The sequence below is a fragment of the Salvia splendens genome, chromosome 13 (assembly GCF_004379255.2).
Source record: "Salvia splendens isolate huo1 chromosome 13, SspV2, whole genome shotgun sequence".
Lineage (NCBI taxonomy): Eukaryota > Viridiplantae > Streptophyta > Magnoliopsida > Lamiales > Lamiaceae > Salvia > Salvia splendens.
Window position 1 is genome coordinate 11,997,575 of NC_056044.1, and position 23,963 is coordinate 12,021,537.

The 23,963-nt window shown below is 38.9% G+C and overlaps 2 protein-coding genes across 2 annotated transcripts; both read right to left on the reverse strand.

Annotated features, from left to right (window-relative positions):
* Positions 1-2,180: 2,180 nt before the first annotated feature.
* Positions 2,181-13,054, reverse strand: LOC121760030 (CBS domain-containing protein CBSX3, mitochondrial; the record flags this gene model as incomplete). Its single annotated transcript, XM_042155630.1, has 6 exons — positions 2,181-2,323; positions 2,882-2,942; positions 3,015-3,088; positions 3,160-3,241; positions 3,318-3,438; positions 13,044-13,054. Coding segments are annotated over 6 exons (492 nt in total), but the record flags the coding sequence as incomplete, so codon positions are not given.
* On the reverse strand, positions 5,731-7,852 carry LOC121760029 (tubby-like F-box protein 5). The gene is made up of 4 exons (XM_042155628.1): positions 7,206-7,852; positions 7,053-7,140; positions 6,742-6,859; positions 5,731-6,675 (listed from the first exon to the last, which is right to left on the reverse strand). Exons 1-4 carry the CDS (start codon positions 7,479-7,481, stop codon positions 6,024-6,026), a joined length of 1,134 nt encoding a protein of 377 aa, XP_042011562.1. The 5' UTR covers positions 7,482-7,852; the 3' UTR covers positions 5,731-6,023.
* Positions 13,055-23,963: the final 10,909 nt, after the last annotated feature.

The following is a 23,963-nucleotide window of genomic DNA, read 5'->3' on the forward strand; positions in this document are numbered from 1 at the left end:
AAGCGATGAAAATGACTAACATCGGAAAACAATAACAATATTATATACTATGTTCGACCCCAAGAATTTCATTTTATGGATCGGCATTGCTTCAAACAGATGATTAATACAGGCTTGAATGCCTAACTATACATGTATTGCACAGATTTACTTTTAAGTAGTGATTCTGTTTGACAATCTTTCATACTACAAATATTACTTCTTCCGTACTAATTAATACTCCATCCGTCCCAAGATAAGTGAGTCATATTCCTTTTTTGGAATGTCCCATTATAAGTGAGTCATTTCTCTATGTACTTCTCTACTTTTCTTTCTCTCATGCTTTATTCTCGCTACTTTAACTATTTAAATATCAATTCCTTAAATCACATGCTCAAAAAATGTGTTTCGTTTATCTTGGGACGGAGGGAGTATGGCATATTGACCTTTTTAGTCTCAAAGAAGATGATAGGAGTATATTTTTGTTTTGGGAAATTTTGTACTCCCTCCGTCCCATGTTACTTGAGCCGTTTCTTTTTGACACGAGATTTAAGAAAGTTGCGTTTAGTAAGTTAAATAAAGTAGAATAGAGAATAAAGTAGGAGAGATGATATAGTAAAAGAAATAATAAAGTAAGTGTGATTAGATGTTTTGTTTTTAGCCAAAAAGATAAAAATGACTCAAGTAATTTGGGATAACCCAAAATGGAATACGACTCAAGTAACTTGGGACGGAGGGAATATTTTCTATTAATGCTACACGGCTACACCCAACCACTTTCTCTTTCCAATTAAAATACTCAACTCTATTTCTCTCCCCATTTAATAGTTACACCTAGGGATGTCAATGTAACCCGTAACCCGTGGGCTGGCCCGAATAGCCCGCCAAATTTATAGGGTTAGGGTTGGAAATTTCTAGCCCGATAAAATCAAAACCCGATTAGCCCGCACCCGATTAACCCGCAACCCATTAGGGCCAGACCCGAAAACCCGACGGGCTGGCCCGAAAACCCGAAAAAATTTCTATTATTCTATTTTTTTACTCCTAATTCGACATTTCATTGATTAATTTTACCTAAAAAATAACTTTCAATTTTATATTAAATATACAAATTATATATTAAATTTTTATTAATATAATAATTGATAAATAAATTAAAAACTTCAAATTCACAAAAAAATATTTAAATTTCTAAAACACGCATTAAAATTCTACGAAATATCTCAAATATTAGTATTTGATCATGTTTATGATTGAGTTTAAGCATATATCTCAAATATATCATAATTAAATGTTTTACATTGTATGAATATTAGTAATTTTAATTATTATTTATTGGATTGATCGCATGTTATTATTATCGGTAGCAACCCGATTAACCCGCTGGGCTAGCCCGAAACCCGAGCTTTTAGGGTTAGGGCTGAGCTTTTATGACCCGAAAGAAATCACAACCCGATTAACCTGCACCCAATTGACCCGCAACCCGAGTAGGGTTGGCCCGAAACCCGACGGGCCGGCTCGATTGACATCCCTAGTTACACCTTTCTTTTATCTCTCTAAATCTAATTAAACATACTAACCAACACTCTCGAAATTCCGTGTTGACTAGTAAGCCTCTGTTCGGTTGCAACCTGGAGAAGGATAGATATAATATACTTTCCTTCAGTAAGATGCCCGCACAAAGCCTGAATAACTAATGCAATTTAACTATTTTAATTAGACTATTCATCTTACCTTACCCCCTCCAACTAAATCAATCCTAGATAAAGCCCATTCTAACCTTACCCCCTCCAACTATATCAATCCTAGATAAAGTCCATTCTATCAAAAAAAGCACATCTATGTTGTATCCTATATAGTTATCCACCATTATTTTATATGGTTAACCGAACGGGCACTAAATGTATTATGACGGAGGGAGTATATATTAACTGTAGTACTCCCTCCGTTCCATGTTAATAGAGTCATTTTACCATTTTTGGAAGTTCCAAGTTAATTGAGTCATTTCTATATTTGGTAAAAAGTAACCCCCTCTCTTACTTTATTCTCTCTACATCTCTCTTACTTTATTCTCTCTTACTTTATTCACCAACCACTTAACACACTATTCTTAAACTCCGTGCCCAAAAGAAACGCCTCAATTAACAAGGAACGGAGGGAGTATGTGTTATCGATATACAACATGAATTTATGGAACGAGCTTAATAGTAATCTCCTCGAATAAACTCGTTTAGTCGCTTCAATTCTTCATGTTGTTGCTCTACTACAGCTTTCACAACATCCACAATGGAAATCATGCCTATTATCTTCCCATCTATAACCGGGGCATGCCGAATCTGATTCTCTGCAACATACATTTTTTTTTAATATCCTTCACCAATATCAAGTCTTCTTATTCACACATGAAATAGACCCACTTTTATTTTGGATACAGAGATTATGGGATACAGATATTAAGGAAGAGTTTTTAGTTAGTTAAGCGGAATTAAAATAAAGTACTACTCCCCCTTCCCTTAAAAGTACAATCTCTTTCCTTTTTGGTCAATCTCCTAAAAATAAAAACTTTCTATTTTAAGAAATTTCTTTCTCTCTAAGGAGGCGGGACCCATTTTCCACTAACACACTTTTCTTTCTATCTTCTCTTACTTTACTAAAGAGGCGGGACCCATTTCTCTAAGGAGGCGGGACCCATTTCGTTTCAAAAGTTCCTATTTTTGAGAGACGGATGGAGCATATAAATGAAGAAAATAGTATGTAAATAAAATAAATAATTGAAGTCAAATAAAGTAACGAGAGAATAAAGTCAGAGAAATTAAGTGTTTTTCATTATATAAGAAAATGATTCAACTATATAATAGGACAGCCTAGAAAGGAATACAATTTTATAGGAAGGAGGAAGTACCAGTCATGAGCTGCATTGCATGAAGAATGCTTGTATCTAATGTAACTATCACTAGCTTGTCCTATAATATAAACCAAATCTCATAGTCAAAAGATGAAGTGGCAATCAAATCTTCAAGACCTAAAGCACTAACCTTGTTAGTCATGATCTCCCCAACTTTTGTGTATATAGAGGACCTGTCTTGCACAATCACCTTCCTCAAATAGCCTGTTTTGACATGCAACATTTTACAATTTACTGTATTTATGTAGAGTCTTAACACAATTATACGATGTTACCTCGTTCCGTTAGAATTCCTGCTATATGATGTTGCTCCCCCAGCTTAAGAACCACGAGAGACCCTACGTTGTTCTGAGCCGACTGCAATGTTTCACTTCATCAGTATACGTCATTACATGACATGATATTTCATGAAAGAGCGGGGGAACTCACTCACTTGCTTGACAGCATCATAGACGGTGTCATCTGTCCGACACCAGAGCCAGGACCCGGCCTTGTCTTGCCCTTTGGTCGATAGCACCTCTGCGACCGTTGTGTTGTGCAACCCTGTCTCTGGCCTTGCACTGCTCAAACGTTGCGGATGCTTTGTTGTGCAAAATCGAACTGTCTGTAGAAGCCCTTGCATTGTTGATCCTAGATTTGGAACACAAAAAAACAACATATGACCATGCTTCTTGCAGTATTGTGTTTCCTAGTATGATTACTAAATTTAGGTATGAAGTTTCTTAGGTAATATTTGATTAACACAGAGTGAGACCAGGACTTATATGTGGAATGTGTGACATGAGAAAGATCAAAATTAGATTGTACCTTCTCAGAAATTCAACTACAGAATACAGGGCTTAATTATCCTTATAAAGCAAGCTGTAGCGATTAGAATGTTTCTCCCCATAATCAGTTGCTTGTTGGATTAATTGTGTGTGTTCTTTTCTAGATTAAGTTGTTGCCAACTTTAACTTTCTTAACTGTCCAAGTAATTAATTGTTTTTGTTCAATATGAATTGGCTTAGTTTGAATAGTCTTTTGTAGTACAACAGGGAATAGATTCCAAGTTTGTGGTGTAAGAAAGGAAAAAACCATGGAAGGGTGAAAAATTGGACAAAAATTCTAAACTTAGTCCAAAGTTGGACATATGATTTTGGACAAGTAAAGTTGATTCCCTACAAGGCCAAGAAATCATCTGCACCAACTTTTGCACCTCAAAAAGATATAAAATATCCAGTTAGTATTAGCTGATCATCAAAATCTATCTCAATACAAAAAACAAACTCCTGCTCCCTCTCTTCATGGCAGATCGAAAGTCGTTATTCCCTCGATTTTGGCCTCCGTCAGCCTCACGCCGTACGCCCTCCATCCAAACCGGTGCTGCACCACCATCAGCAACCACCACTAAACTCCCGCGTCGAGCTGAAGCCAAGACTCCGGTCAGGCAGTCGACCACCAAAGGCAGCAGCTCCCCCGAGCCAAGCAAATCGCCCACAAGTGAATTGCAACCCAAAGACGAGCCTAAAACCTCACCACCATCGCGTTTCCCACCTTCATCAAAGCCTGCTTCACCCTCTCGATTGTCGTCTCAATCTAGATCCCCTCCCTCTTCACCCCAAGCACAATCCCCGTCTCGTGTGACCCCCTCCACGCCCAAACGAGCGTCAAAACCTGCTAGTCCAGTCGGTGACACTCCTCGTTCTCCCAAGCCCACTTCCCCATCAAAAGCCCCCATTTTAGCATCTCAACAAGAAGCAGAGGCGAAGGAAGAGGTTAAACCTGTAGTAGCCAATGGCCAAGCTCGGGATGGGAAAAGCTTCAAGCACGATGATGAGGAAGACAAGCCTTCTGAATCATCACAACTTGACGATGCAGGGCCACCTGAAAATAGCAAAATCTTGGATGATGGCGGAGATGCCCCCGATGTAAAATTGGATGCAAAGCCTGAAGATGTGAAGGAAGTAGTGGAAGCAGACGAGAAGGAAATCGTCAATTCTGCTGCTTTAAAGTCTACCTCTGCAGCACAAATTGTGGAAAAGGCTGAAAACCCGAGCGAAGAAGGCCATACCTTCAGAAAGAAGCAAGATGGCCCCGACATGTTAGTAACACCCGGTGACACTACATCTTCTCAACCAGTGAAGAAAAGCAAAAAGATCATGGCCGACATGTCGAAATTTGCCAAGGAAATAGCCGGTGGAGACCACAAAAAAGCCATTTCTGACAGGCCTGTAAGCATAATAACCCTGGTAGGAGAGAACAGAGGAGCATCAATGCACATGGAGTCCGATCATTCAAAAAGAGAGAGGCCGGTTCACATTCACCGGAGCTACAAGAGCAACCCTGATCAAAGTCCTGAAGCTACCACCGATGGAGAGGAAAGCTCCCAAGGGAAAAAGTCAGAAAACGAGAGATGCATGGAAGATCAACCGTCGGAGGCATATGTAAACAACAATGCACAAGGGATCAACAACTCCATCGTGTTCAACACTTCCATCGTTGAAGGAAGTCCAGGAGTTCACATGGTTGTCAGCCATCAGCCAATCAAGTCAAAAGACGAAACAAGTCTGCCTGAGGCACGAAAGGCTGAAGTTAGCACCAGTCGTGCAGAGAAACTCACCTATCAGCCAACAATTCGAAGAAGATGCCTGCGAGGTCTTCTCATGGAAACGAGTGATTCTGAGCAAGAAAAGCCTCGACGTCATGGTTGTCGTGTTTCATGTCAGAAAGGAAATAGAGAGAACAGCATAGATGTTCTCTAAGATGAAAATCACAAGTCCACACATACATACATACATACATACATACATAATAAAGCTGATGCTGCACTTGAACTGACACTTGTCTGTAAATATTTCACTTGTAAATAAATAAACCAACATTTTCCGTAGTCACTATTAGCAAAGCATTTTGGAATAGCTTACAATTATAATTTCTTGCTCTACATAAGCAACACACATCCAAATGGTTTAAGTTCAATTTTTTATCCAGAATACAAAAGCATCGAAAGCGAAACCATATCCTTGACGTCTTATAAGTAAAACATATCTTATGAAGGATGAACGCAAGGCATACCTTCTTCCACGGAAAACAGAACCTAAAAGTATATACAGACATATCTATTTGTTCGGGTGGCATCCACTGCTTAAAAATAACAAGCCTACTCGCATACTGGTTTCGTATCAAAGCTGCTTAGACAGATAGCGAAAGCTTGGAACGCAGAGAGGGGATATCGAAAGTCCATGGTAAATATGTCCTTTCCTATCTTCCCGAATTGTAAGATGGCATTCTCTTGTTCTGAAGCTGGAACATTCTCTGATGAGTCCCCCGCAGCTACAAGCTGAAAATTCTTGACCGATGCCACTGTAACACGTCCTCTGAAGTTGAGACACCAACACTGCAGCTGCTCATGCCATCTCGGAGTTTTGTTCTTCAAAATGAGTGGTTCACCAATGCTGGTGTACGGTTGTTTCGACTTTCCTCTGATAGGGACGTCGGAAGCAGAATCCTGTTTTCTCATTTTGGAAGCTGTCAAGGGGCTAAAAGCTTCATCGTGACCACAACCAAATGTCGCACTTCCACCTTCCTCAGTTGACGATATTGGAATCGTGCAGTTCATCCTTCTTGGCCCTCTTGTTCGGAGAACATTAAGTTGGTAAGCAATGGTTGCAACATTAAAGCTGCAATTAGGTATTCTTGGTGCCACCTTCTTGGGGGAAATTCTTTTCCCCAACCAACGGTGCGATTGGATAGGAGTGTTGCAGTGAGGCCGAGAATCGTGAACGTAGAATTTGGAGCCAAAAAAGTTGGATCTGATCACATAAAGTTATAGTTTAAACAAGAGGATTATAATGAGAATAGAAATGAAAGAAAGACACCTTAGTTTGCCTGCATAACAATCACTGGTGTGAGAAAAAGACATGACAAAATCTGTTTTCGTGGCCCTTTTGATTCGTTTCGCTGCTAACAGAAACTTACTGGCTTCCCCCGAAATAGCTGCATAGGTTTCAGAAATAGAGAACACACACTTTAGGACGAACCAACGCCAAGACTGAAACTATGATAAGAACACGCAGGTAAGGGAGTTATCTGCCATTAATTATAAAAACGAAGCAAGACAAGACTAGCATATACATGTAAATCATCAATCCATAGATTGTATTCCCAGAGAGAGATGATGGTCACTTGCCAGGGGTTAAGCCGAGGTATAGCCTATAAGTCGAGGTTGCCCTTTCCCTTCGGATAAAGCACTGAATCGGAGACTCCCTTGGCCCGGGCTGATACACATTTTCAATCAATCAACAATGATGAAGCAAAGATAGGGGGAGAAAAACTAGGTTACCTGCTTAACAGACATAGGGAAAGTGAGTAAACCACATTGCTCGGGAGTCCGAACGACCTCTCTAACTATCCCCCTCCAAGACTTGCAAACAGCAGCACAACACACCACAGACCTTCGAGCCGGCCACACACGCTGATTAGCCTCTACTCTAACAACGATATCAAGAAGCAACTCCGGAGGCAAACTAGCCCACATGCTCTGCTCCTCCACACTTAGATCAGTGCTTCTATGCCCACATTCCTTCTCATCTATGCCCCTTTTCCCCTTAAATGCCATCTAAAGCCACAAATCTAACAAACTACAAACCTCCAAAGCCAAAATTGAGGACTTCTTTACCTAAAGCTAAAACTACTAAAACCAAAATCAAAACCATGATTTCAGATATTTCACAAAGAGAATAAAATCCAGTAACCATCAAACTCATAAAACAAGCAAGAAATAAAAAATGGGAAGCCGTAAAATAAGTAATTTTCACGCATCACAGTCCCCCATATATACACACAGATTGATGCATTTCTCCACGGAAAAGTGCCCCAGCGTGTAGGAAAATTTTCAAGAGACAAATTCAGTGGATCAGAACTGACCCCAAGAATTACATTTTTCCCATTTTTGAATAATCTTTTTCCTTTTGGGATGTCTTAAAATTGTCTGCTTTTGTGTGTCGTTTTGAATAATCTTTTTTATGGTGATAATAATTTCCAACTGCCCCTTTCATGGTCGTTAAAACTAACAATCAGCAGAATGTGTGACAGAAAATGAACAGAAGGGAAAGAGGCTGATAATAGGATATGGGTTATGACTTGTTATTTTGAAAGGCGACATTAGCAAAGTCCACGTTCATTTGCATGTAATTTTAATAAATAAAGTACGATGAATAGTTGAGAATGACACAAGATTTTAGAAGATATTGTTTTGTGTGTTAGGTGGAGAGAGAAAATAGTATATTATATCAATATGAGGGAGAATTTTTTTCTTAAAAAGGAAATGTGACATCTTTTGGGACAAACTAAAAAGAAAAGTGTGACATATATTATGAGACAGAGATAGTATTTCTTTTAATTTTATTGTAGTAATATTATTTTTATATTAATAGTATACTAAATAAGTAGTGGATAATTTTTCAAAGAACTAAAAATTCAATAGCCGAGTGCCTCGGAAAAATCCTTAAATTCATTATTTCATAATCACACCTAAAATTAAAAAATTGAAAAAACTACATAATAAAAACTACAAATACGAAACAAACCATCATTTGATTCAAATACAAATTTAAATCCTAAAAATAAAAGATACTACATAACTTAAATCCTAAAAATAAAAGTTTAGACATAATGTAAGGCCTAAAAAAATCAATTGTCAAAGAAAATACAGAACAATACATTATTCAAAAGTTCATATTTAATCATATGCATACTTCAAAGAAAATTAAGAATACGATATAATTTGTTTATTGAATTTCAAATTCGAACGACATAAGAGCATCTCCAATGGCGGACGTCCGGTCGGACGTGCGCGACGGGCGACCGGGACGTCCGCCATTATGGCAGGGGAGGTCGGATACGGACGTCCCGTGAGGACGTCGGGTGTCCTCGGACGTCGGCGCGACGGGCGGGCGGACGTCCGCCATTGTGGCGTGAGTCGGACGTCCGATTTTTAAATTTTTTTTAATTTTTTTTAAACTCTATATATACTGCTCGTTGAATTTTTTTTAAATCATGTATGTTTTTTTTTAAATGAAGTTGTTAATTTTTCCCGTTCGTATTCGTGTTGAAATTTTATTTTCGTAAACGTAAATTGTTTTATTTGTGAATTTGTGATTTTTTTTATTGCGGGAAGTCCTAGTGGGAAGGGCGATGGGAAGGGCGGATTGTGAAGGGGATGTCCTAGTGACGTGGCAGTGGGATGGGAAGTCCTAGTGACGTAGGGGGAGGTGTTTTCGGGATGTCCTAGTGGATGTCCGAGTGGGACATCCGCCCACTGGAGATGCTCTAACAAAAGAGGCCGTCATATGTCGGCTCCCCATAGGCCGAACAAAAATACAGATTACGTCAGCGACATATGTAGGTGGGGTCGGCCGACCCCACCGCCGGCCCACTGACCCACCGTATAAGAGTATCGACTATAGGCGGACAGACCCAATAACCTCGCCCCCTTTTTTTTGTCCACAGCACCAGTTTATTTGTCTGCGCCCACAAAAAAAGTTATCCGCAGCTATAAGGTGGACACTTTCAATAGCCCCCAAATTTTTTATTTCAATTATAATTCAATTATAATTAAAATTATCGGACTATACATAATTAGAAAAAAATGGCTATTATTAAATAAATTAAAATTAAACACTAAATTTTCGTCATTTTTAAAGTAATAGTAAAATTATACAACGAAAATTTAATTTATAGAAAATCACAATGTTCTTCACACTGCGCCACCTCCCCTACGTGCCCAAACTTCTTAAATCAAATCGGCCTAGAGTGTGGTATGTGATGTGCTCCTGCGCATATCAGTGAAACGTTGGAGCAAATATTCATTACTACGTGGTACACTCATCTGTATCGGCACGGAGGCAACACCGTGACTTGTACTTGCGCCATCTTCCGGTGCCCAGCGCTCTGCAGGAAATCCTTCATCTTCTATTATCATATTGTGCAATATGATACATGTTAACATAATATTCGTGACATCATCTTCGTGCCAAACTCGTGTCGGGCACCGTATAATGGCCCATCGCGCTTGGAGCACACCAAAAGCTCGCTCAACATCCTTCCTAGCAGCCTCTTGTTTTCGCGCAAAATATTGTTTCTTCGGTCCAACCGGTTGGCGAATTGTCTTGACGAATACGAGCCACCGAGGATATATCCCATCTGCCAAATAGTATCCCCTATGATACTGCGTTCCGTTGGCTACGAAGCTGATTTCTGGACTCTCTCCGGCACTCATCATTGAAGAGAGGCGATGACTAAAGAACATTGATGTCGTTGTTCGAGCCTGCAACACCGAAATACGCATGCCAGATCTGCAAACGGTAGTCAGCAACGGCTTCCAGAATCTTTTTTTTAATAAGAATATCTTTTTTTTAAATTAACTCCTATACAATAGATAGGAGGAAATTACGACTGATGTCAAGAGGGCTCGAACTCGGCACCTCATGCAATAATGTCTAAGCTCCTTGCCGCTAGGACAAATGCTCTGGACAACGGCTTCCAGAATCATCGATGGACCTTTGCTTATGAAACCAGTTGTGAACTGGCCTTTCCATGCCACCGGGCAGTTTTTGCACTCCCAATGCATGCAATTGATGCTTCCTAACATCCCTGGGAAACCGTGAACCGAACCGTGCATATCTAGCAGTCTCTGGCACTCATCAGAAGTGGGCTTTCGTAGGAACTCCGGACCAAATATTTCCCGGATCCCCTTACAAAACTGCCTGAGCACCGTTAGGCTAGTCGTCTCACCCATCTGTAGGTATTCGTCGAACAAATCAGCCGGTCCGGCATAGGCAAGCTGCCTAATTGCAGCGGTGCATTTCTGCAAAGTAGGCAGCCCGATCCGGCCAGTGCAATCACTCTGGAGGGTGAAGCACCGATACCGCTCCGCCAAATTCGTCGTTATATGGTTGAAGAGCCGTTGCGACATTCTGAATCACCGACGGAAAATCTCGGGTGGATAACGGGAGTTATCCACAAAGTAGTCCGCCATTAGACGCTGGCGCGCTCCGCTATGGTCTTGTTGGATGGTCCGACGACGAGGGATCGCGGCCTCTGCGATCTCCGCCGCGTGCGTCGCATCCTCCTTGCCGGCCTAGTTCTGCACCTCTTAAATCAGAGAATTCCACGCGTCGTTCCACAAATCGTCCATTTTAAATACCAATGGAATCCACAAATTTTAGTGAGAGAAAGCATGAGTGAAGAATTGGAATGGTGTGAAAATAATGAGTGAATTGGGGTGTATTTATAGGTAAATTTAATTGAATTTAAAAAACACAAAAAATAAAAAATCGTCCACCCCAAACCGCCCCGCTATAGGCCGGCGCGCCTGCCGCCCCGCCGGCCCGCGATAGGCGCGTCCTCACACAATTCTCGCCGAAGGGCCTTCCGCCCCATTTTTTTTGTCCGCTTCGGGGTGGACATCCCTCCCACTATAGACCGCCCCGCCTTCGCCGCTTCCGAGGCGGCCGACGCGCCTATACTATATTGGATGCTCTAATACCCTCCAGCAGCCACCGACCCCACGGTATCCAAACCCCTGCGCTGTCGCCTACTCTCCTCTGCTGGTTCTTCTGATTATCGCCGCTGATTTCTAAGCTGTAAAAACTTCCGCTCCAGCGTATTAATACTCGATTTCCTTTAATTTAATTTGACTTATAATACGATAGCACACTTGGGGATTGACATGAGATTTTAGAAGATTTTATTTTGTGTGTTAAGTTGAAAGAGAAAATAGTATATTTATATTAATATGAGAAAGAATTTTTCTAAAAAATGGAATGTGACATCTATTATGAGATGAGACGGGGAATACTTTTTACTTCGCAGTTCATTGGATATAGCCTATTTTTAGTAGATGTGAGATGGGGGAATACTTTTTACTTCGCAGTCCATGGATATAACCTATTTTTAGTAAATGTATGTCAGCATTTGTTCCATTATTTCAATTCAAAACTATGTTTAATGCAATTACGCAAAATCAAATTTTAAGTCTAACGGACGCCACTAAATATGTCATAAGAAATCAAAGAATTGTTATATGTATAACAATAATAATAATAATTATTATTATTAATATTTTCTCTCACTTTATAGTGAGAATCAATTTTTAAATTTAGTAATTTCGTAATTACTATTTGTCCTAATTTAAATAGATATGATAATTGAATTTGATTTTTTAATTATAATTTAAGTGATTTATTTTAAGAATTTTAATGTATTGATTATGTTATTTCACTTTTAGATTAATGAAAAAAAACTCCAAAAATCCTCGGCTCTCTACTAGTTCTTTTAATGTTGAATAAGAACCACAATAATTGAAAAATCATGTGGTAGTTGATAACAATCCAACGACATTGGTATTGATGAAAGAGAAATAAAGGTTTATCATGGATTATGAAAGTCTATTAATAGTTTTGATGTAAACATTTGAGATCGTAATTGTAGAAAATATGTATTACGAAATAATTTTGAGTCGTTTTCAAAATATGTACACTCATAGAAGCCAACTATCTCGCACGTATAAGATATTGATATTTATATTTTATGTATTTTTGTTGAAAAAATAATTATTTAAATATTATGTTTGTTGACTTTGTTCAAATCGACCCAACGGTTATGAATTTCTGGATCCTCCATTAGATTACGTGGGAGCTTGTCTAAGCACTTGCTTAATGCCTTAAGGACGCGAGCACATGCTCTATAGTTTCCCTAAGCACTCTAAGGTATTTTCATCCCGTGTCAGAGATAACCACTTAAATCTTAGGCCATCCGCAACGCCGTCTCTTATCCGTCTCTTAACCGTCTCATCTCTTAACTATTCATGGGTCCGACTATACTTTTCACTCCATCTCTTAACTAAGAGACAACACCTGCAACCCTCCATATCTTATCCGTCTCTTAACCATCTCATCCATTAACTACTCATTCAATTTCATTTTTTATTTTTATTTCCAACAAATTCAATTAATAAAAAACACACTTCATTAAATATAATAAAAATACAACTTAAAATTCAAAAAAATAAAAAAACACATAATTAAAATCCTAAAAAAAAATAAAAATTACATAATTTAAAATACAATTTTATAGAAATTAAAAAAACTACTCCGCCGGCGAATCATCCCCCGAAGGCGGTGGCGGTGCACTCAAGCTACCTAGAGGCGGAATACCAATTTGTCTTGCCATATACTCAATTCCGGCAAGATGGGCTGAATATTGTGGAGGCGTCATGCGGGAAGTGTCCGCCATCGTGGCGGTCAAGTATATGGAGCCCGAGACCGAGCCCGAGCCCGCCTGGCTTGATTCGCCTCGGCCACTCCTCCCTCTAGCCGCCTTCGCCGCCTTGGTTCCTTGCGGCCGACGGCGCCCATGGGAGGACCCCTGCATCGGTGGTCGTGCTCTCAACCTCCTGTGAGGCAAACTCTTGTGCGGCGCTGCCTGAACCGCCCTCACTAGACGAGTATTGGCCACCCGCCGTGTGCTTCGTGCGTTTCGAGGTTGAGCCTGTGCTGGACTGGACACCGCCATCCCACTTTTCCTCGTCTTTGACCACCTCCCAAACATCAACATGTTTGAATTCTTTGCCGTTGTCGTCAAAAAAGACTCGCAAAGCCGCTCTCAGAATATCGGCTCCACTGGCTCCGCTTTGGTAATTCGCCGCTTCATTCTTGTAGATCCCACAAAAAATTTTTACTTCTCTGTCGACTCGGTTAAAATGACTGCGGAGCATCTTCAATGTGCGGCGGCAGGACCCCTTTGGCTTAATCTCGTTATAGGCGTCGGTGACCTTTTCCCAAAAACACTTCCGGGTTTGTTGATTCCCGACGATGGGATCGTACGAGACGCTGACCCAGGCGTTGTACCGAGCCATCGTGTCCTTGCGGCTGTATGGATGATACATCCTCCCCCTCCTCGGCCGCCTCCTCCTCTTCCTCCACGGCGTCGAATGCGCGAGCCCTGTAGCTTCCACCGCCTCGTCCTCCTTCCGGATTGGGTTCATCCAGGTAATCCTCCCTAATTTGGGATAATCCCTGCGAATACCTCGGGGCGGAGGGACGAGCGTATGCATCCACATCAAAATGGGGTGGTTGGTACTCCGCCGGCGTCGACGAGCCTTGGGTACTTGACGTCGACGAACCGGAACCGGAACCACCCAAGACATTGGACATGCCCCCAGTCGCAAAACGCGTTTATGTCAAAGCCGTCGGAGCCGCCTGAGTTTCAGTCGCCGGACATTTTGTGATGAAAATTGGAGAGGTGAGATGAGAATTGGAGAAGAAATGGAGATGATTTGAGAAGAGTAGATGTGTGTTTGTATGTATAATGAGCCTGAAAGATGAGTATTTATAGAATAAAAAAAGAAAAAAAGAAAAAAAAACAACCGTTGAACGGTCATATGACCGTTTTTTAATTTTTAATTTTATTATTTTTTTATTAAAATCGATTTTTTTTTAAAAAATCGATTTATTGCTTCAGCGTGACGACGCCCACTCGCGGGCCGGCGAGTGGGCGTCACGCCTAGCGCCAGCGCGTGCCAACTGTCTCGCTGGGACGAGACGCTCGCCGAGACCGGGACGAAACGTGGGGTGCAACACCTCTCGACGCCGTCTCGTCTCGCCGAGACGAGATAGATATGGCAACGAGACGCGTTATGGATGGCCTTACGCACTTAGTTGCCCAAGTGCTTTGATGTATCTCGTGAATCGTCATTTCATGACACAATCAAGTGCATGTTAGATTGTTTACAAGATATGGAGCTAAGACGTTCAAAAATGAATTAACATTATTTATTCATGAAGTTGGGATCAAGAACTATTCAAGACTGAGGACCATTGCAGATGATGGTTTGACCAACCCAAAGTTGTATTAATTGAATTACATGCCAACGAGCCAGAATTTGAAGAATATCAGTAGTTTTATGAAAATTGAGCCTGAAGATATTAGGGCTTCACAAAAAAAAATCTTATTAGATGGCATTCATCTAGAGTTTGTTAAATTATTTTCATAGTTATTTACTTTCCAAATTAATAAAATAAGTAGATGAAAAGTTTTCGACCCATATTAATTGGCGTTGATTTGTTTTCCTTCTACCAATTAGAGTTTACTTTTATCTTTATTTTTCATTATGAAATTAGGTTCTCCATTGCCTATTTAAAGGAATGTTAAAATGTTAGAATTTTTGGGCTTCCACACGACTAATTTAATGTGTATGACTATTTTTTAGTTGTCCAATTAAAGTGATCTATTAAATATTAAAGTTTGGGCTAAAGTGTATTTATTTGTTATGGAAATAAGTGTAGATATCATATGTGATTTTCTATTTGATGAGGGACCGAATAGAAAATAAAGGGTTTATATTTATTATAAATATAAGCTAGGGTTATGGTCCCCAGACGTCAGATTATTGTGAAGGACGTCTCTGTATTCTCTCGGCAGATTATTGTGAAGGACGTCTCTGATCGTTTGGAAGATCCATAGCCGCTGCAAAGCAATTCCACCGTTTAATTCGTTATGGTACCTTCGTTTGGAAGATCCATAGCCGCTGCAAAGCAATTCCACCGTTTAATTCGTTATGGATCAAGGTACGCTTCCGCTCTACAGTTTATGCTCCTTCTCCGTCGTTCTTGGTTAATCATTATAGAGAGCTTTATGTAATTGTTCACTCAATTATTCCAACAAGTGGTATCAGAGCCACTCATTCTCTAAGAATTGGGAAAAGGAGAATTAAGGCTTATATTCTTGTCTGAACTTTGGAATTCAAGGAATCAAATTTCTTGATATTAGGTTTAATTTTTCAAATTAAAGTGTATGTATTCTAGCCGCCGCAAGTTAGGTTTTATGTATTGAATATGAATTTGTGAACTATATATTCACGCATACCTAGATTTGCGTTTATTGGGTTTATGAATATTGTGAATTGAGTTCTTGTTAAGTCTTGCGAATTCATGCTTCTGCACGTCTCTATACTTTTGGATGAATGAATTGATAATTCAATTCATATAGTATGTTTTACACGCATACCACTCTTTTCTTGGGTTGATGAAATATTGTGAAATATAAATCTGCCACTTCAATTGAGAATCAATTTTGTAACAGTTATGTACCGATCAAAAACCAAATTGTTAGAGCAGAGCCTGCTTTTAACTTAAATACTGCAGTTTATGAATCGCTTTTGTTTTGGTTTACAAATTGGATTTCAACTAATGCGAAATAGAATTGAGTATGGATTTCTTTGGTTTTGGAATTGATTATTCAATTCGTATGTGTCATGTATGCGTGAAATCTTGTGATTGAGAGTCTGGTGTTATGATTAATGGATTTATTTGGTTGATTTTGATGTTATTTTTGGTTGTTATGTTCGTTGGTTATGATCTTGGGGAACATTAAAATTTGGATTTTGTCAATTTTAGTGAAAATTGGATTTGGCAAAATTATATGGAATCTCATTAGGAGTCAGCAATTTTCGATTTGCTGGGGAGCTATTGGGCTGGCCGTAAGGATTTAACGACTTGCTGAGTTTGCAAGGTATGCGAACCCAGTGACTCGTTGGCTAGCCACTGTATTCCAGAAAGTTATCAACGACTTGCTTGCAAGCGTTTGTATTCAGTTTTAAAATAATAAATTCAAATTTTTTGGGTACATCTCATGTTCCTTATTTTCTACTAATGAGTGTGTATTTTAATGCGGATATTAGTCGGCCAAAAGGAAGATTAATATTTGGCACGAAATATACATATACTTGTGGTAATAAATACGTGACAATTATTCAGTTTCTTGTGAGTGGTGTGATGCCAAAGGGTGGACGCTACTTAACAAGATCTTATTGTCAGTATTTAACCACTGTAAGGAGGTCGCCATTTACAAGTTCATATTACTGTCAAAAGACTTGATGTGGATGTTGTGCTCGAAACCTCGTAATGTTTTACTAATATTCAAAATAGATTAGTCAAAACATGACGTTGCCAAATTAACCTCTCTTGTCTAGACTTCTTTATTGCGAATATTAGGACGGTGAAGTGTGTGTGTATTTTAATGCGGATATTAGTCGGCCCAAAGGAAGATTATTATTTGGCACGAGATACACACATACCTGTGGTGCTAAGTACGTGACAATTATCCAGTTTATCGTGTGAGTAGTGTGATGCCCAAAGGTGGACATTGCTTGACATGATTTTATTGTCAGTTTTGATCACTACAAAGAGGTTGCCACTTACAAGTTTATATTACTGTCCAAAGACTTGATTTAAATGTTGTGCCGGTACCTCGAGATGTTACCTTCTTATTTGGATTTTAGAATGTGAGCATGACAACTATTTTGGTTTTGTTCTCTGTTCAATTATGATATCTGCTTTTGCAGTTTCTTCCAACATGAACAATATGTTAGTGTTGAATGGGTCAAATTTTAAGGATTGCAAAGATTATATTCTAATTACTCTGGGTTGCATGGATCTGGATTACGTGCTAAGGACCGAGCAATTTATTTCTCATATGGATAATAGTACTCTTGATCAAAGGAGAAACTATGAGAAGTGAAAATGCATAAATCGCGTAAGTCTAATGATCATTAAGTACAGCATCCTAGAAGCCTTTCGAGGCACTACATTTTAGAATATTACTGAGGTCAGGCCAATGAATACTTTGTCAAAATTAAGGAACATTTTGCGAAAAAAACATTAAGGCTGAGACAAGCGTGTATGATCTCAATAAAGTATAAAGGCAAGGGCAACATAAGGGAACACATTATGCAAATGTCTCACGTTGCTTCACTTAAGCTTGAATTTTAAAGACTTGCTTGTGCATTTGGTATTGCACATCTGGTTAGTATCTCAAGAAATAAAGTAAAGGGCATTAAGAAAAGTTTATTGAGAATGCTGCTATGGATAAGGGTTCATCACAAAAGAAACAAAATAAGGATAATGATAGTTGTTTCGTTTGTGGTAAACAATGATATATAAAGAAGAATTGTAAGTATCACGCATGGCATGCAAAGGAAGTTACAATTCTTGTTTTGGTCTGTTTTGAAGTTAATTTGGATTTAATCCCTAATGATATTTAGTGGGTAGATTCTGGTGCTACTGCTCACATAAGGTTATCAATGTAAGGCTGTCTGAGCTACCGAAAGTCAATTGATGGTGAAAGATACATCTATGTGTGATATGACAAATCGGTGGACGTATAGACTATTGGGCATTGTAGATTGTTATTAAAGACTGGAATTTTTTTTCTGGTTTTTTGAAGGATACTCTATTGTACTGTCTTTAGACAGAATTTGGTTTCTATTTCTGCTTTGGACAAATTTGGTTTCTCTTGTTCATTCAGAAATAGTAAAGTTCTTCCTTCAAATAATTTTAATATTGTGGGCACTGTTTCCTGAAGTGCATATAACAATCTTTGTATGCTCAATTATGTTACTTCATATTCAGAAGCTTTACATGTTGAATCAAAAGCAGACCAAACATAAGAAATTAGGTGCCGACAGAGGTACAGACGTCCAAGAATTGATATATACAGACATTTGTGGTTCATTCCCTTTGGTTTCATGGAATGGTCAACAATATTTTATATCAATTATAGACGACTGTTCTCATAATGGGTACCTATATTTAACCAATGAAAAGTTTGAGTTCTAGACAAGTTCAAAATATTCAGGGCTGATGTTGAGCTCCAACTCGACAGAGGCATTAAGAGAGTCAAATCTGGCCCGTGGTGGCGAATAATACTATAGAAATGACTGCTCATGTGAACAATGTCAAAGACCTTTTGTCCTCTATTCGGAAGAGTGATCGTCCCTTAGTACACCATGTCGGGATCACACAAAATGAGTGGTGTATCTGAAAGACGAAATAGAACTTTTAAAGATATGTGAAGGAGTATGATTTATCATTCTTCTTTGTCACATTCGCTTTGGGGAGAGGCATTAAAGACTATAGCATATATATTCTCATTTGGTCATCCAGAAGAATTTAGGGATTTTTTAAATTTTATGATCCCACAAAAGGAACTAATTTTGGACGAGATATATAGTATTATTTGAGGATGTTGAGTTTGGGGGGAAGAATGTATTAAGGAACATTACTTTTAAGGAGGAGTCTGTATAGACACCTAGTATTGCTTCTGACAATGATCAGGTATCAATTACTATCATTGAAGAAGAAGCAGATTAAGAACCTCAAGATGATAATATTGTAAACATTCAATCTCATGTGGATGATGTCATTTAAAGTCATTCTCAACAACCTCAATTAAGATTCTCGTAAATGGTACCACAAATTCTATAAAGTAGTTCTTTCATTTGGATTCAGAAAGAATGCTATTGATGGTTGTGTGTATCACAAGTTCAGTGGGAGCAAATGCATCTTCTTGGGGAATATTGCACAACACCAAGAATCACTCTCGAACAAATTTGAGGTGAAAGATCTTGGGAGAACCTCTTTTGTATTTAGAATCGAAATAAATCGAGATAGCTCTCGAGATATTCTTCGGCTATCACGAAAGGTATATATTGGAAAAGTGCCTAAAGTATTTGAGATGCATAATTGCAAGTAAAGAAATGTCCCTATGACTAAGGGAGACAAACCTAGTCTCATTCAATGCCCTAAGATAAATCATGAGATTTAGAAAATGCAGAAGGTTCCATATGCTTCGGCGATTGGGATCCTAATGTGTGCTCAAGTGTGTTTTAGACCCAATTTGGTTTTAATTGTTTATATGTTGGGCAGATATCTCAATAACCCGACATGGATCATTAGGAAGCAGCAAAACGGGTTATGAGATATTTATAGAGAACTAAGCATTACATGCTCGCATACAGAAAATCAGATCATTTGGAGAGATCTTAAGGCATTTTGATTCTGATTTTGTTAGATGTCAATACAGTAAATGATCCATTTTAGGTTACGTGTGTCTGTTGGCCGTGGAGCCATTTCGTGGAGAAGTGCTGAGCAAACACTAGTAGCTACTTCTGCCATGACAACAGAATTCGTAACTTGTTTTGGGCATCTAGTTATTGAATATGACTCAGAAATTTTGTCACTAAGCTGCATATTGTTAAATGTATTGAAAGACCACTAAAGTTATGTTGTGACAATAACCCTGCAGTATTGTATTCCAAATAACAAGAGCTCTGCTATGTCATAGTTTCTTGGTTGTAAATTAAAGTTCAGAATGGACAAATACCTATAGAGCATAAGGGAACGCATTTGATAGCAAATTCGTTCACTAAAGGACTAACACTCAAGTTCTTTCATGGGCATGTAGCCCAAATGGGTGTTATGTTGTTTAAGGATACTTCCGTTCAGTGGGAGTAATTTTGGTTATTGCTCTATATTGTGTTTTGAACATGGAGTTATAAAACTCATGTTATTCTCTGCAGAAATAAAATATTATGTTTTGTCCATTATTTGTGTTATTTGGTTTTGGTTTGATCTCATTAAGAATTTGGGAGGACCAGTTGGAAATAGGCATGTATGATCACCTTGCATGAAATTTTCATGCTACACTCCATAATTGATCTGTTGTTGATTATATTTGCATATGTGATTACTGATGGGTTTAATCATGAAAAAATATGGTGACTGCCTCTTTAGTCCTATGCCAGTATGGTTGATAATAAGATTGTTCGGGAATACACTATGTGATAGCATATTTGAGCGCTCATTCGGTTTGTACACATTTATTTGGTGTCATGTGTTGCCCAAGTGGGAGATTGTTAGAATTTTTGGGCTTTCACATGACTAATTTAATGTGTATGGCTATCTTTTAGTTGCCCAATTAAAGTGATCTATTAAAGATTAAAGTTTGGGCTAAAGTGTATTTATTTGTTATGGAAATAAGTGTAGATACCATATGTGATTTTCTATTTGATAAGGGACCGAATAGAAAATAAAGAGGTTTATATTTATTATAAATATAAGCTAGGGTTATGGTCCCCAGACGTCAGAAGAACGTTCAATATCTCTGTATTCTCTCAACAGACTATTGTGAAGGACGTCTCTGATCGTTTGGAAGATCCATAGCCGCTGCAAAGCAATTCCACCATTTAATTCGTTATGGATCAAGGTACGCTTCCGCTCTACAGTTTATGCTCCTTCTCCGTCGTTCTTGGTTAATCATCATAGAGAGCTTTATGTAATTGTTCACTCAATTATTCCAACATAAAAATGTTTTTAACACATCTTAGATCATTTCAAATCACGAGTTTTATTTTCTCTCGAGTGATATACCACACCATCGTTATTTTTTTTAGGTGGAAATATATAAACTGGCACCGCAATCATTCACGATAGGTAGTCAAAACCTATTAGGGTTGTGAAATGCAATTTCTCTTCTACAAATAACAAACTATGTCACATACTGTGATGAACATGTATACGGCTTGTCTCCTAAGCATAATAATTAGACTTATTTGATTCTTCTACATTTAAATGCAAGTAAAAAAACATCTTATAAATGTATAAGTAAAAAATATACCTTATTAATTTGTAAAATTTGATAAATAGTTTTTACGAGATACAAGTACTTGGATAGATATTTTGCAGTATACAAAACTCAACAAAAATTATCATCAATTGTTTAATCTCGTAGGATTTTCAGTAGATAGAAATGAATCTACCATAATGCTTTTAACATAACTTTATGTTACATAAGGTGAGATTTTCTCGAATTACCAATATCTCTAATTACATGCTACTACCACTATTCCACAATAAGGGTCCACTTTTGCCTTTTTAATCTGTCTCACAATAAGAGTCCAATTTTACTTTTACTATAAATGATAAGTATGTCTCAACATTCCACTAACTCATTCCACTCACATTAATTATGAAACTAATAAATAAAAGTGGGACCCTTACTCTGTTGGTTATCGCAGCAGAATAAATAAGAATCTATTTAGTTTGATTATTGATTTATATCAAAACATGCTTTTTCAGATTGTAAACTTGGAATCATGTTCAAACAAGCATATAATCATAAATCAATTTGAATATATGCAATTAAAATCATAAGATTTACCGTATGAATTCAAGTAATTGAATTTGAACTCCTTCTTCAATCGATCTCTACCACGGATATTCTGATTTGTTTCCTTTAACTCGGAATTGACCTTTGTGTGGGCAAAGCTTGTCAAATCCTCAAAAGCTAGAGAATAAGTACCCTCTGCCAAGAATTGATGACTTATTTGACCAACTTCGAGGAGCTGGAGTATTTTCAAAGATGGACTTGAGGTCGGGATATCATCAACTAAAGGTCCGATGAGAGGATGTGCCTAAGACTGCTTTTCGCACTCGTTATGGCCATTATGAGTTTGTCGTGATGCCTTTTGGACTGATTAACGCCCCGACAGTTTTCATGGACTTGATGAACCGAGTTTTCCATGAGTAAATCGACAAATTTGTGCTAGTCTTCATCGATGATGTGTTGGTATACTCGAAGAACGAGGAGGAACATGGATGGCACCTGCGTACCGTGTTGGAAACATTGCGGAAGGAGAAGCTTTATGCCAAGTTTAGTAAGTGTGAGTTTTGGTTGACTAGAGTGAACTTTCTTGGTCATATAGTGATGGATGATGGAATTCAAGTGCACCCAGCAAAGGTCGAGGCTGTGTAAAATTGGAAATTACCGAAAACGCCGAGTGAAATTCGCAGCTTCTTGAGATTGGCGGGATACTACCGACGTTTCATCGAGGGATTCTCTAAAATTGCGAGACCGATGACGCAACTGTTGAATAAGGGAATCATAGTAGTTTGGACGCCGGAATGCGAGGCGAGTTTCCAACATTTGAAAGAGAAATTGACTACAGCACTTGTCCTAGCGGTGCCGGAAACCGACTAGGACTTCGTCGTCTACACTGACGCGTCGAAAGTAGGACTTGGATGCATGTTGATGCAAGATGGGAAGGTGATAGCGTATGCTTCTCGGCAATTGAGACCAAGTGAACTAAACTTTCCGACTCATGACTTGGAACTAGCAGCAGTAGTGCACGCACTAAAGATTTGGAGACATCATCTCTATGGAGTGAGATGTGAGATTTATACGGATCACAAGAGTCTCAAGTACTTCTTCGAGCATAAGGAGCTGAACATGCGACAACGACGTTGGCTGGAGATCGTGAAGGATTATGATTGCGGTATTCACTTCCATACGGGCAAGGCGAACGTGGTAGCCTATGCTTTGAGTAGGAAGAACCAACCGCAACTGGCTTCTCTCCTAACTCAAGAGGAAACGTTGATCCGTAAGTTCGATAGGATGCATTTAGAAATAGTAAAAGCGCCCGAGATAGTAGGAGGAAGAATAGCGACGCTAGTAATTGAGCCAGACTTAAGAACCAAGATCATAGAAGCTCAACGACGTCATGAGAAGTTGGAAGAGACACGTGCGAAGGTGAGAACCGATAAACAAGACCACTTTCGTGAGGAGGCGGACAATGCTTTGACGTTCGATGGACGTTTGTGTGCGTCAAACGATGAGGCGCTGAAAGATGAGATTTTGAGTGAAGCACACGACACGCCTTACACTGCTAAACCTGGAAGCACGAAGATTAGGGGTGGCAAACCGTGCGTGTCGGGTTGTTATCGTGTCGACACGATAACAACAAACACGAACACGACCCGTTAAGAAAACCCCAAACACGAACACGACCCGCTACCCTCAGACTCGAACACGATACGAACACGACATGAACCCATTAACAACACGAACCACTTCGGGTCAACACGACACGATAACAACAAGTACATGAGATGACACGATAACGACTCGATAATAACACGACTTGATAACGGTTAAACCTATTAAAAACATCCAATTGCTAATTACAATATCCGATCTAAACATAAAAACATCAATAATTTCTTGGTAACAAAATCCAAAAAAATCCAACAAAATCCAACAAATATCAACAAAAATGAAAATAATAAGAATTAATAATATTATAATATTATTTCTTAATGGATAACACGAACACGACACGGACATGACATGAAATTTTCGTGTCCTTAACGGGTCGACCCAATAACGACACGAACACAATAAGCTCTGACCCAAACCCATTAAT